The sequence below is a fragment of the Aspergillus affinis genome (assembly GCF_023601865.1).
Source record: "Aspergillus affinis strain CMG 70 chromosome Unknown NODE_196_length_42499_cov_85_967022, whole genome shotgun sequence".
Lineage (NCBI taxonomy): Eukaryota > Fungi > Ascomycota > Eurotiomycetes > Eurotiales > Aspergillaceae > Aspergillus > Aspergillus affinis.
In genome coordinates, this window is record NW_026515977.1 from 11,167 (window position 1) to 23,408 (window position 12,242).

General features: G+C 47.3%; 4 protein-coding genes across 4 annotated transcripts; 2 read left to right on the plus strand and 2 right to left on the minus strand.

The window, feature by feature from the left end:
* Nucleotides 1–3,731: 3,731 nt before the first annotated feature.
* On the minus strand, nt 3,732–4,220 carry KD926_003736 (uncharacterized protein; the record flags this gene model as incomplete). The annotated part of the gene is made up of 1 exon (XM_053094977.1): nt 3,732–4,220. One exon carries the CDS (start codon nt 4,218–4,220, stop codon nt 3,732–3,734), a length of 489 nt encoding a protein of 162 aa, XP_052950299.1.
* A 1,026-nt stretch (nt 4,221–5,246) lies between these two features.
* KD926_003737 (BTB/POZ domain protein) lies at nt 5,247–8,135 on the plus strand (the record flags this gene model as incomplete). The annotated part of the gene is made up of 3 exons (XM_053094978.1): nt 5,247–5,291; nt 5,355–5,847; nt 6,970–8,135. The coding sequence occupies 3 exons, from the start codon at nt 5,247–5,249 to the stop codon at nt 8,133–8,135; spliced, it is 1,704 nt and encodes a 567-aa protein (XP_052950300.1).
* Nucleotides 8,136–8,547: 412 nt separating this feature from the next.
* KD926_003738 (PLP-dependent transferase) lies at nt 8,548–10,446 on the minus strand (the record flags this gene model as incomplete). The annotated part of the gene is made up of 3 exons (XM_053094979.1): nt 8,548–9,250; nt 9,311–9,913; nt 10,412–10,446. 3 exons carry the CDS (start codon nt 10,444–10,446, stop codon nt 8,548–8,550), a joined length of 1,341 nt encoding a protein of 446 aa, XP_052950301.1.
* Nucleotides 10,447–10,564: 118 nt separating this feature from the next.
* KD926_003739 (Diaminopimelate epimerase-like protein) lies at nt 10,565–11,463 on the plus strand (the record flags this gene model as incomplete). Its single annotated transcript, XM_053094980.1, has 3 exons — nt 10,565–10,597; nt 10,661–11,061; nt 11,163–11,463. 3 exons carry the CDS (start codon nt 10,565–10,567, stop codon nt 11,461–11,463), a joined length of 735 nt encoding a protein of 244 aa, XP_052950302.1.
* Nucleotides 11,464–12,242: the final 779 nt, after the last annotated feature.

Here is a 12,242-nt window from a genome sequence, read left to right on the forward strand (position 1 = left end):
GATACACTTCCAGAACACATGTCATACCTGTTAGCTGGATCTATAGTTAAAACTTGGATGATCACCTCGGGGCGCGCGGACTTTACCATTAAGATCTATGATGTCTTGAAGTTAATGACAGTGGATTGACTCTTTCTAGAAAAAGGAAAGAAGAACTGACAGACTGAACATGTTCCGGCAAAACCACACCCGATCACATGGAATTCTGTCGGCTCACCCGTACTACTTCCGTAAACTTCAGGAGCCAGAGTCCAATACCACCGCCTCCAGGTAGCATTCAATGTTTCATCTCGGCATATCCACAACTCCACGGAATGAACTCTGTCAGTCTACCCTTTTACTTCCGTGATTTTCAAGAGTCAATATGCCGGGCAGTCAGTGTGTCACCTCGGCATTTCGCAACCCACTCCCCGGTATGATGGGAGGCAGTCATTCCCGATAGAGAAAGACCAATTGAGTTTGTTGTGCCGCGGGTTCCGAGATGTCATCGAGAGTCTTGGCTTGGCGCCTTGGCTTGACATTTGTAATGTAGGTTCTGGGCCTTGTGCATTAGGATGTTGCATAAGGTAGTTATGATAGTGTCTAGGTAGGTAGACTTTCTGGGGAGAGTTCTAGGATGATTTGGTGATGTCAGGGCGTATTGGGCTGCAGTTAAGTTTCAGGTATCTTTTGTGCCTCTATTCTTTGATTGTTAGTCTTTCTTTTCTCCTATCATTGTATTTATCGTGGTTGCACTGTGTGATCGAGTCTTTAATGACTCGACTTGAATCGACTGAGCTGTTGAGAGATGAAAACATGGATTTAAGAAAGCCTCGGTAGATCTATGGTATGCAAGACTCGATTAACACCTTGGCCGAATTTTCCAGGACTAGAACTGATAAATCTTTCCCGATGAAGCAGAAGAGGAAAACAGGGAGACCGAGAGAGAGAGAGAGAGAGAGAACCGACGAGCCGGGGTAAGCATTTCTGTTGTCACAAGTACACGTAACCCAATGATCGAACCGCCAATGAACCACATGATTAGACACGGGATTGACATAGTACTTGAAAATAGGACGATAAGAACAAAATATCATGGGACAAAGGGTTGACGAGTCTCAGGACGCAGATCCGTGATGTCGACCTGGCTTTGATTCCCAGGGTTCGTGTTTCCAGCATCCGGAAGTCCAATTTCTTCATCCACAAGAGAATTAGATGAGTTGTTGACTACCGATTAGCCCTCGTCAAAAGCGTAAATCTTGCGAAAGGAAGACCGTAAACTGACTTTGCTAAGGACACTAGCATATTTGATGCAGGCTATTACTAGAGAGACGATAGAGAGGAGGGTTGCAACCAATCCAAAGCTGAGGGTGCTAATGGCTTCTGGCCCCTAGGGATTTCTAGTCAATGGAACAAAGGTTGGATGGGTTGTGTTTGACATTTTGAGAAGGACTTCCAGCAGGGAGGGTTGACCGAGACGCCAAAAAAGAGCTTTCAGTTTGAATATCGCGCGGATTGGCACTATGGCGACCAGTCAGCCGGGCATGTTAGCTGTGTAAAAGGCGGTATTTGTCGTGAATAGGTCCTTTTGTGGTAGAAAAGGGGATAGCGATGAAATGGCAAATAGGAAGTATAAGACCAGAAGAAAATACACAGAGAACCAAGCAAGGAAGTTACAAGAAAGAGAGAGGGGAACAAAAAGCAAACAAGAAAGCGAGAGGACAGGACAGAGCAGCAACAGGAGAAAGAGCTACATCCAAGGGAAAAATGAAATATAGCCACGGGGCTGCAGGGACACAAGTGTCTACCCGTATTTCTGAAGAGTTAGTTGGTTGTCTTGTTTTGATAGCATGAGCAAGCAATGAGCTGCCTATATATAAAATTGACCATTTATGATTATCCAACCCTGGCAGTGGCATGCAACAGGGGTTTAATCCAATGGGCTGTATACCCTTTTGTGGGCTGTGAATATAGAAAGTCCCGAGGAGTCCAACAGTTCAACAGGTAAATGTTGATATCCAAGGCTCAGAATTCTGGTTAAGCGGCTAAAATCCAGGGAGGTCCATTGGGTTGATAATCCGCAAGGCTCCAATCATCGGTGACTCTCAAGTAACAACATTAAACAACTTGAGTCAAGGGCATTAAAATTCCAAAGAGATGGCCAACAGGGTTTGTCTTCCGTGGTAGATATCAATTTGTCCTAGGATATAACGAAGAAGTCGATTGATTTTCAGTGAATCTTACCAATTACCATTTGAATACTTAATAAAGGACACGAGAAAAGAAGCTCCAAGGTTTTATGAAGTCAGAGGAAAGAAAAAAAATGCAAAGAATTAGAAAAAGCGACGGATAGAAGAGGGTAAACATAAACGATACAATCGGGAAGCAAAAAGCAAAAGACGCAAGAGAATGTAGAACAGTGCAGGAAGCAAGGACCGAGAAAGTTCGTAGAGAAAATGGATCAAAGAGAAAGACAGAAGAAGAGACAAGGCAATGGCAGGAGAGGCGATAAATAGCAAAAAACAAATACCTATGAAGTCGATCAGGGTCTGCGAGATGTGGTGAACGAAATGGCAGATTCCCCCTCCGAATACGTATCACAGAGATATGGCAGAAGAAAGTGTATAGAAAGACAGCTTTTCTAGGATGGAAAGAAATTCTACATTCAGGAAAGAGGTAAGAAGAAAAGAAAGAATCAGAATTAATGGCGAACGACGGTTTTATAGATCAATGATTATCACGTCTTGTTAGTACATCCGTAGGATTTGGTATCTGACCAAGTCGGATTGGGCTGCCACCTTTAGGCTCCTCAAAAATGTGACAGAGAAAGCTGGCTGATTGAGGGTGAAACCACACCCCGGATGCTTGATTTCCTAGTCTTTGAGTGTCATTTGAAAGAAGACAGACAATTACAGACTCCAAGTCAAGAGCTGAGGTCCCTGCATCAGGTTAGATCGAACACGTAGCTTCAAGGTGCACGCGAAGTAGCTCTGACTGGCAACCTCACTGTTGTTTCTTACAGGTTGCAGCCCTTCGCAAGTACCTGTCTAGCTGAAATGCGGAGAGAGCAATCGGCTAAAAATAGTGACATTTCCTGAGTGGGTCATGTCAGCAAGTCCTGAAAAGCCACAAGTGACAAGAGGTGCCTTTGGAGCTAATGGAGGGTGGAGAAACGTGCCTGATCACTCGCCTTCTAATCTTCTAATCCCCATAGCCCAGCCTCTAATCCCCGGTCGGTCGCGGGGTCCGCTGAACACTTGAACGCCCAATCAACCCAAGTCAGATTGCAGCCGCTCCGTCAAGCTCGGAGACACTTGGGCGTCAGAGACGATGGATCTGGCTCCCAGCAGGCATTGCGTGCGAGGCAGTGTAAGAGCCTCCTGATCAACCAAGGAAGGTTTTATGATTGCTGCCTACTGAGGCACGCGGTTCTGTGCGGGTCTAGCCTGATCTAACGAAGTGAAGTCAATGGAGAACTGGCCATGAGTACTGTATTTGTGCGGGCAAAAGAAAGAAAGAACCCAGGAGTCCTGCGGAGAAGAAAAATATCACGTGGCCAACGGCATAGTGATGTGCATAACGTACTTACTCCTCAAGCACTGATCTTATGTTAATTCTAGTGACTGGAGACGAAAACAAAAGAGAGAGAGTGTGGGTGTGAATAGGACTATCTGAAGTGCAGATCAAATTCAACTACCAAAAAGGCGGTCATCACTTTTATCCTCAGTATTCATAAGAGCATTCATTATCGACTAAACTAGTCCTCCTTCAGGGCAAACAGAGAGTTCGTCAATCAAAACAATGCGTCGCGCCCCCCGACCTTCCACCTCACAAGGCTCACAGTCCCCCATCAGCTCGAACTGTTGTCGTCCATCAATTTCTGGGTACCGAAGGCTGACCCCATCTAGTTCCGGTTGCATGGTCTTCGGGGACTGGCCTGCGATTGAAGCATCGAGGGAATTTCTCTGTATTCCCATGACCGCCTTAGGAGGTGGTATATGAATATTAGAGCCTTGGTCTTCGGAGGAACCATCCATGTGTGCACCGAGTCCTGTCCGTCGTGATCTCCTCCGCGAATACTTCCACATCGGTATAGTACAGATCACCAGAACAAGGGGAATGCCGATTCCAAGTCCAACCCCCAGGCCAACCTGCTTTGATTTGTCGTCGGTGTGTGTCGCGCTGTCGGTCTGGCTCGAACCGGCCCGGACGGTGGAGGTGATGCGGACGATCACTGTCATCCTTCAGCTTCTGTTGGAACTCGTGAAATGAGATGGCACAAAATGGCAATACCTAACCTACTATCACAAACACGATCAGACACAGAAGCACCAAGAACTTACCCTGTGTCGCAGAGTCACCACTTCTTCCGGCTGAGCTCTCCGCCGTCTGCGTAACCACTTAGCTCTGTGCAATTTTCTGCCAGAAAATGTCGCTTGGACTGACCGAAGCTAGACATTACAGCATTGGCAGATAATGTGAGTTCTTTTAGGTCGCTCAGATAGATACTGAGAGGTATTGTAATCATGCAACCTGGGCTCCAGCGCCTGGTAGCCTTTAGTTAGGAACTTAGAAAAGTCGGAGTAGATAGACGTTTGACGGGGAATAATCAGTAAGTCGCAGTGGCTACTAAGGTAGCCTGCTGTGGTACTTAGGAGTATACAGAGCTGTGAAAATTTATGATAGGGTAATCTGGAGCAAGTCGGATAACGTAGTACTGCCACTCGAGCCCGAAGAGGATTCATGAAACACAGGGGGAAATTCCAGAATAACCAGAGAAGATATAGGGGAGCCGGTATGTTCCACTATGTAGTAAATAGAAAGTCCCGGCATAAAGTTAATATATGGTCGAAAGTATATCTCCTTGAATTTCGACACCGTGAGCGAATAGTGACAATCCTTCCCGTCCTGAACGAGCACTCGGGATATTATCTATTCACGGATTGCGATGAGAACGAGTCGAAATATTGAGGGTTCTTTTTCATCGTGCTCGCTTTGCCGCAACAAATTCGCTGGCCCATTTCGAAAACATCCCGATAAAACCACCTGATAATGTCTAACTGAATATGGCGAAGCGAACAGATAAGCTCAAACAGGATCCTTCGGAGATGAAAAGCCTCACTACCAGCATCCAGGAGTACGTAGAAGGGCAACTCAATCGCATCATCTCTAACCTGACAGTTAGGGTTTTCCGCTCATCGGCCTTTTAGGACTTGACGATCATTTGCGAAAATGAAGAATTCAAAGTGCACAAAGTGATCATCTCAATGCAGTCTGGTTACTTTGCCCGGATGTTTGGGCATGATTGGAAAGTAAGTTTACTGAGGCATGATGACGAGGTGTGGGCTCCGTGTCTGACAGATTTAATGAGCTAGGAAGTACAAGGTGTCATACGACTTGAGGAAGATGATCCTAGCGCTACACAAGCCATGCTACATTTCATGTACGGATACCAGTATGACAGCCCATACCTCATCAAAGAGAATGAATTCACAATAATATTGCATGTCAAAGCTTATCAGGCCGGAGACAAATACGTCATCCCGAGACTCAAAGAAAAGGCCATGATCAAATTTGCGACAAGTATCATGGAATCGTGGGATGAGGATGAGTTCACTATTGCTATTGCAGATGTTTACTCCACCACACCTCCTGGAGATAGAGGTCTTCGAGATAGTGCTGTTGCCGTTTCCATTGAATATCTTCCGGCCCTGCGGAGAAAACCGTCTTTTCAGAAAGTTCTTAGAGAGACACCTGAGTTCGCGGCGGATTTAGTTCTGAGTCCCAGCAGTTACATCAGTTTGCCCGAATATAAATTCAAGTGTCATGGTTGTGGCGGCACTGAATGTGTTCGGCACTTTATGCGATGTGAGAAGTGTTCACCTAGTGGTCGGCTGAGAGCACCCAAGACCCAGTATTGGAGACTTTGGAGTTGTGCGATACTTTAAAAGATTGACAGGATAATAGGGGACCAGGATCTGAGAATATTTGGATTTTAAAGATGGTTTTTGTCTTAGAGATCGCAGTTTGTTAGCAGTCCACATTCAGAGCTATCTCATGTTTACTTCGCAATGACATAAGTTGAAGTACTCTGAAGGTCCGCAGCCCTATGACGTCACCATACATACTGGGATGTGTCGAACCCAAACTATATACGTCAATGAAGTACGTGATCCCGGAAGGCATTGTCGCCTCAGAATATGATACGTAAGATACTCTCATCATAGACCCGGATGCCTGGAAGATAAGATCTTTTATATATCGTAATCAATAATCGGAAGGCCAGACTAAGCCGAGGTCGCGATTTGAACCCGAGCCTAGTCCTCTTCTAGGGCTTTCGAAAGTCAGGCCCCTGATCTAAGTATGAAACTGACTAGACTGCTTGGGGAGGCCCTATGACTGCGCCTCCCCGGTGGCTCGGAGTCATTCAAGATAGCTGGATTTCTCCATTTCATTCACCATAATAGCCCTCTTCTGCATCGTTATAGCTAGAGTACCCGGTGGCAGTTACCAAAGCGGTTTGCAAAGCTAACATGAACCTGTGATCATCTCATGAGACAATTGACAGCTGCAATGGACCGCCTTCCAACGATCAAGTGCCAATTGGAAGATACTAGCAATGAGCATAGTCTTATGCAGGCTCCACATACCTTTAGGCATCTTTCAGTCCTAGTCAAGAAGGACAATATGTATTGGATGTCAGCTGATGCATGAAAGCGATATCGGAGAACTCCTGTATAAAAACGGGAATACATCAGAAGGATCTAAGAAATATTCGAGTCATTGTTCTCTATTTAGACAAAATAGAGCCTCTTGATACCTACCATGGGGTTTGAAAGGAAACTTCCGTTACCGCCGTCGTTATTCCATTGACAGCTATTAATGAAATGACTATCCCTCTGCTTCAATCCTTTGTGCAAAGCCTCCGAGTTATTTTCTTGTCATACAGCCTACCTATTGTCAGAATGATCCCCCTACTGTATTGCTCAGGGCGTTGCGCCTGCTGCGATGCTCGGCCCAGAAACTCTTATTTCAAATGCCCCAAATGCCACGTTGCCATCTATTGCGATGCGGAGGCAATGGAGAAAGACAAAGGACACCACGAGCCCGAGTGCAAAAATATCTGTCGTACCATGCAGTGGTTCCACAAGACGTTTCAAGGGCAACTGAGAGTGGTGATCCTGGAAGAAATGTGCGACCTTGAACGTGACCGGCTTATGCCCGGATACGATGGAAAAACAATGGAGTATGTGTTTGCGTATTTCTGCAAGAAGCATCTTCCCAGCACCGAGCTGTCTGCTCTCTCACTGCGCAGGAGCCTCTTTTCTTTCAAAGAAATGCTGCGCTTGTTTATGCTGTACCCGAGGATCTACTCACAGATGATACCGTCATACCTCCTCGAGGCGGGTAAAGACGAGGTGTCTTACGATTTCATACGGCAGAGTTCTCGATGGAAGCCGACGAGAAGCATCTCCAAAGTGATCAAATCTGGTCTGGCATATCGTGACCCAAAGGGTAAAGATCCATTTTACGACCAAGACTTCTTCTGTAACGATGTCAGGAATTTCGATGACACGGAATCGTCAATTTTATGGTGCGTCGGAGTGATATTTATCAAGGTGAAAATGTTTCTGGACCTGAAGACGCTGGAGGCTATCACATACACGGTTGGGTACTTGGTCCCTAGAGAGATTCTGATACAAATCAAGTCCCTCGCCGCGACCAATTGGTACGTTAAAAGGAGTCAACATCTGATTGAGATGGATCGCACGACAAAAGCACGTGAGGTGCTCAAGAAGCAGATCAAGACACTGTTTGACCAAGTGAATGGACTTGATTCCAACGTGTGGCCTCATCTGATATTCGACGGCCCACTGCCCTCCAGAGAGAGCAAAACGGGCAATATTATACACGAGGTCGTGCGCAAATTTGCACATCTCTGGGTGGATAATCCCCGAGCTTTGCAGCTTATAGCTGACATTATGCGTGGCCAACCTTCCAAAAACTTCAAGGGGTGTCATGTCAGAACAGGACCTACTACAATCGAGGTTGCCAAGGGCTTTGAAATAGTCTATAAACGAGTTGCCGGTTCAAACGTACCGCATTTCGGATTCGGTGCCAGAAGTTCTGGGCAACCTATGGCAAACTTTTTCTGACTTATCCTTTGCCTGGTAGCTGGAAAGATAAACAGCACAGCCCAGGGTTTTTGTCATGGCTTTATTATACATCTAACTTTGAATAATTCTACTTGCATTTTCTGGCGTTCATTGAGAAGAGAATTTCCTCCCTGTTTGGCTGCATGAACAATGGTATGCTTCCTATTTTGCAGGACCAGGTTATCAAGAGGCGGGCCTCACTGCAAATGTAGATTATGTTTTATTTGCCCTCTTGTTATCCCTTTTCTTCTGTTTTTAATTTGGTTCAGCGTTGATTTTATTGTCTTCCTGCTGTCTGTTTTCTTTTCTTTTCTTTTCTTTTTTTTTCGGCGTTGAACAAAATTTCCCCTATGGCCTCAGAATTGAGGCATAATCAGTATAACACCCAAACAAATATCATTTTGTTTCAATATCAATAGCTTTGGAACTCATCTACCACACGACGACACAGCTCCCCCAACGCACCTGCCAACCACTCAAAATCACCTCTCTCCAAATAAACCTGCCCACTCAACCTGACCCACAACCACGGACCATGAGGAAAGACTGGCACAAACGTGCGATACTCGTCCATCAGTCCACGATGTATGCGTGCTAGAGCCCTCAGCGCCGCTTCTTCGGAGAGAGTAACCCACGGCGCGAGATCGGCGTCGGCACCAGCATTGCTATTCTCATCCGGGGTAGCGATTGCGATAGGCAGCCGCACCGTCGTCATCGCACACTTGCGCATCCGGCTTTCCTCACCCACTTTTAGATCGGGTTCCTGGAGCACGGATGTGCCCAGCGCTCGGGCAACGATTTCGGCGCCTTCGTTGGCAAGCTCGCAGCAGTATGACATGATTGCGTCTTCGCCGCTACAGACCTCGGCTCGGAATTTCAGGGCTGCGGGGACGCACATGTAGGCTGAATCGTCCGTTGTGCCGACGAATTCGAAGAGTTGTTCGAATGGGGTCTGGGTGGAGGGTGCGTTTGCGTCTGAGAGAGTGGAGACGCCTGTCTCGGGGGAGTCGGGGGAGGGGATGAAAGTCCATGAGGTGGGGAGGGTGGTGCGAAGGAAATGTTGGTTGCGTTTGGGGACGTAGAGAACGGCGCAGCTGCGGGGGTTATAGAGCCATCTATAGAATTAGATTAGTGTTCGCTGAGAATAGGTACGGAAATTAAGAGAAAGGTCATACTTGTGGCAATTGGACACGAGAAAATCAGGTTGTAGCTCTTGCATGTCTAATGGAATATGACCGATCCCGTGCGCGCCGTCAATGATGCTCATCATCCCCAGTTCTCGACAAACACCAGTGAAACGCTCGAATGGAAACCTCACGCCGGGGTTACTGACGATAAGGTCGAACACCGCAGCGCGAACGTTTAAGCCTTCGACCTCGCGAGCATGTTGCACGACATCACGGAAGCGACGTTCCAGCTCAACCTCCGAGATTGGATACTGGAAGCGCACCTTGCGCGGTTGGAGGGACGTATGCTCTTGTAGAGAGACGAGACCTTTCTCCACAGCGCCGTATATGGGCTCGAAGTAGATGACTGCATCGCCGGGCTGGAACGCTAGGTTGTAAAGAACGGTAGCGACACCGGTGGTGGCATTCTTCACGAATACGCATTCATCTCGCGGGGCATTTAGAACTTGCGCGACGGCCTCGCGGGACTCCGTAAGATAGTCGGACTGATGTCGCCGAATGTATGGGTCTGGCTGCGCGTCCGCTTTGTCCATGAAGCTGCGCTGAGCATCGCGAACGGCGGCAGGGTGGGCGCCAAAAGAGCCTGAAGTACTAAATTTAGTTCTTTGATGTCATTCCCCTTGACGAAGGGAGTCAGACCATGATTGAGGTTCCTAAATGTTGGATCAAAAAGCCAGTGCTTGAGCATCGGTTTCCCGAAGGGAGTTAGCTGATTGCTCGATGCCATCGCTCCCGAGGGTCGTTATGGTGACAGTACTGCAGTTCGTAGCTACAGGTACCGCTTCACAACTTATAAGTAGTCAGAATATGTGCAAAGCTCAATATAAAACGGATGAATCATAGTGAAAACTGCAAGCGAAGAAATCCGGAGTTCGTCCCCACTTTGTCATCGAAGGGCGTGCAATGATAAGACGAAATGTCAATTTTGACCCACTTGAGGTACCGAGAAAATGACTTCATTGGAATGGAGTCCAATCCACGGGAACCGCCTGAGAAGCTATACTACTCCGCATTATGCTTTGGGCAGTTTGAACGTCTCCTGCCGAAACATAGTCTCGTATTGCTTTTAGCGGGCCTACGATGACTCACAACCACCTCACGGGCCCGACGTTATAAAATCTCATCTTGCGGTAAAATTTGTTGTTATAAATGCCTCGAAGCTGCGATAGAGCCAGAATTATCTTGAAAAAATCACTCCGGTGACCTACTCCAACCAAGGCAAAATATCAGAAACGCCGTTCAATGATTAACCCCTTAGCGGTGGTGACAGTCCCAGTTGGTGTGGCCTTGATACAGGCCCAGAAACAAGCCATCGCCTGAGAATTCAACCTGTTCGAGACCGTGTTCGTGCACGATGTAGAGGACCCGGAAACATCAACCGAACGACGTTTCGACATCTTCACACCCTTGGCAGAGCTCCCCTTCGTCGACCATCCGACCATCGGCACGGCAGTATTCCTTTACCCGCGTGGCGTGCGCACTCTTCATGCAAAGGCAGGCCGGATTAACATTCAACAGTCCCCCGATGGCGCTCTCCAGGCCGCTATCCCGCACAATGTCCGGTTACACGAAAGGCGACTACCCGGATTTGAGAAATCAAGCCCGGTATCGAGATCGCAGTCGCAGCTTGAGACTACCTTCGCGGAGGCAAAGCGGGGAGCCCCGCTCTTCAGCATCGTCAAGGGCATGACGTTTGCGCTTATTGAGATCTCGTCGCTCGAAGTGCTGGGGGGGCGGCCGTGCGTGTTGGCGCTATGCCGGACTTGCCGGTAGACTTGTTGGATGACTCTTGGCGGGAAGGCTGGACTACGCACCGCTACTATTTTTTCCGGCTGGACAGTGAGAAAGTTGGCGGGAGATCTGTTCATAAGATCCGAACGAGAATGGTGAATCAAATAATTGAGGATCCTGCTACGGGGAGTGCGGCTTGTGCTCTGTCGAGCTTTTCGAGCCTGCATGTCTTCCAGGAGACTTCTCTCACCTATGAAATTACTCAGGGGGTTGAGATGGAGCGGGAAAGCAATATGATGATCGACGTGGAGGTTGGTAAAGAGGCTGATGGAATAAGAAAGCTGGAGTCCCTACACCTGGGGGGAAAAGCTGTTCAAGTTATGAGTTGCTTTATCACCAGTCGACCCTAATTCCGTCCAGTTATTGATTATGAGTAATGGAAAGGAAATTCTAGAATCGAGCCTGTTGGCTTTTGAAACAGATGAGAATGGAAAGCAGACATTGCATGAAGGTCATGCCGTGGCTTTCCAACACGTAGTATGTTACATCTCGGCAGCGTTCGCCGCAGAAAATATGATCGACATAAGCTGCGATAAAGGAACATAACATTGGATTATTTCTCGGTATTAAGCCTAGTGGCCCATTTCATTCCTCAATGGTTTCGCTGCAGAAGAGGTCTGGATGCAGAAGGTTCAAGCACGCGCATTAAAGTGTAAGCTTATATAATGCGCAAAGAGATAACTAGATCTAATGCACTTTAATAACAACTAAATCAGTCGCTGATCATTGATCGAAATATATATTATAGCTTTGCATATACTATCTGCCACTCGAATTCAGAATTGAAATCGAGCGTCAAAACCCAGTCAAGGAAGATTAAGTTAGCCAGCTAAGGCAATCCAAAGAAGCCAGCACAAGGTCCACAAAGTGCATCGGAGAATTAAGCAGCTGTCATAAGACCAAATGTTGTTGAATGTTACACTTCCACCAGGTGGCTTGGCCCTTGTGATTTTATTAGCCTTTCGTGCCGTAACGGTCCGAGGGCGCTGGTGGCTCTTGGCTTCCGGGGCACCGATGGACTGTCTGACAGCGTTCTTCAGCGAAGTTGCGTAAAACCTATCAAGAACTGGATAGTCGTGGTGAACAAGGAGTGCGATCTGCCACAAGAAAGTTTATGAGGCTTGATTAG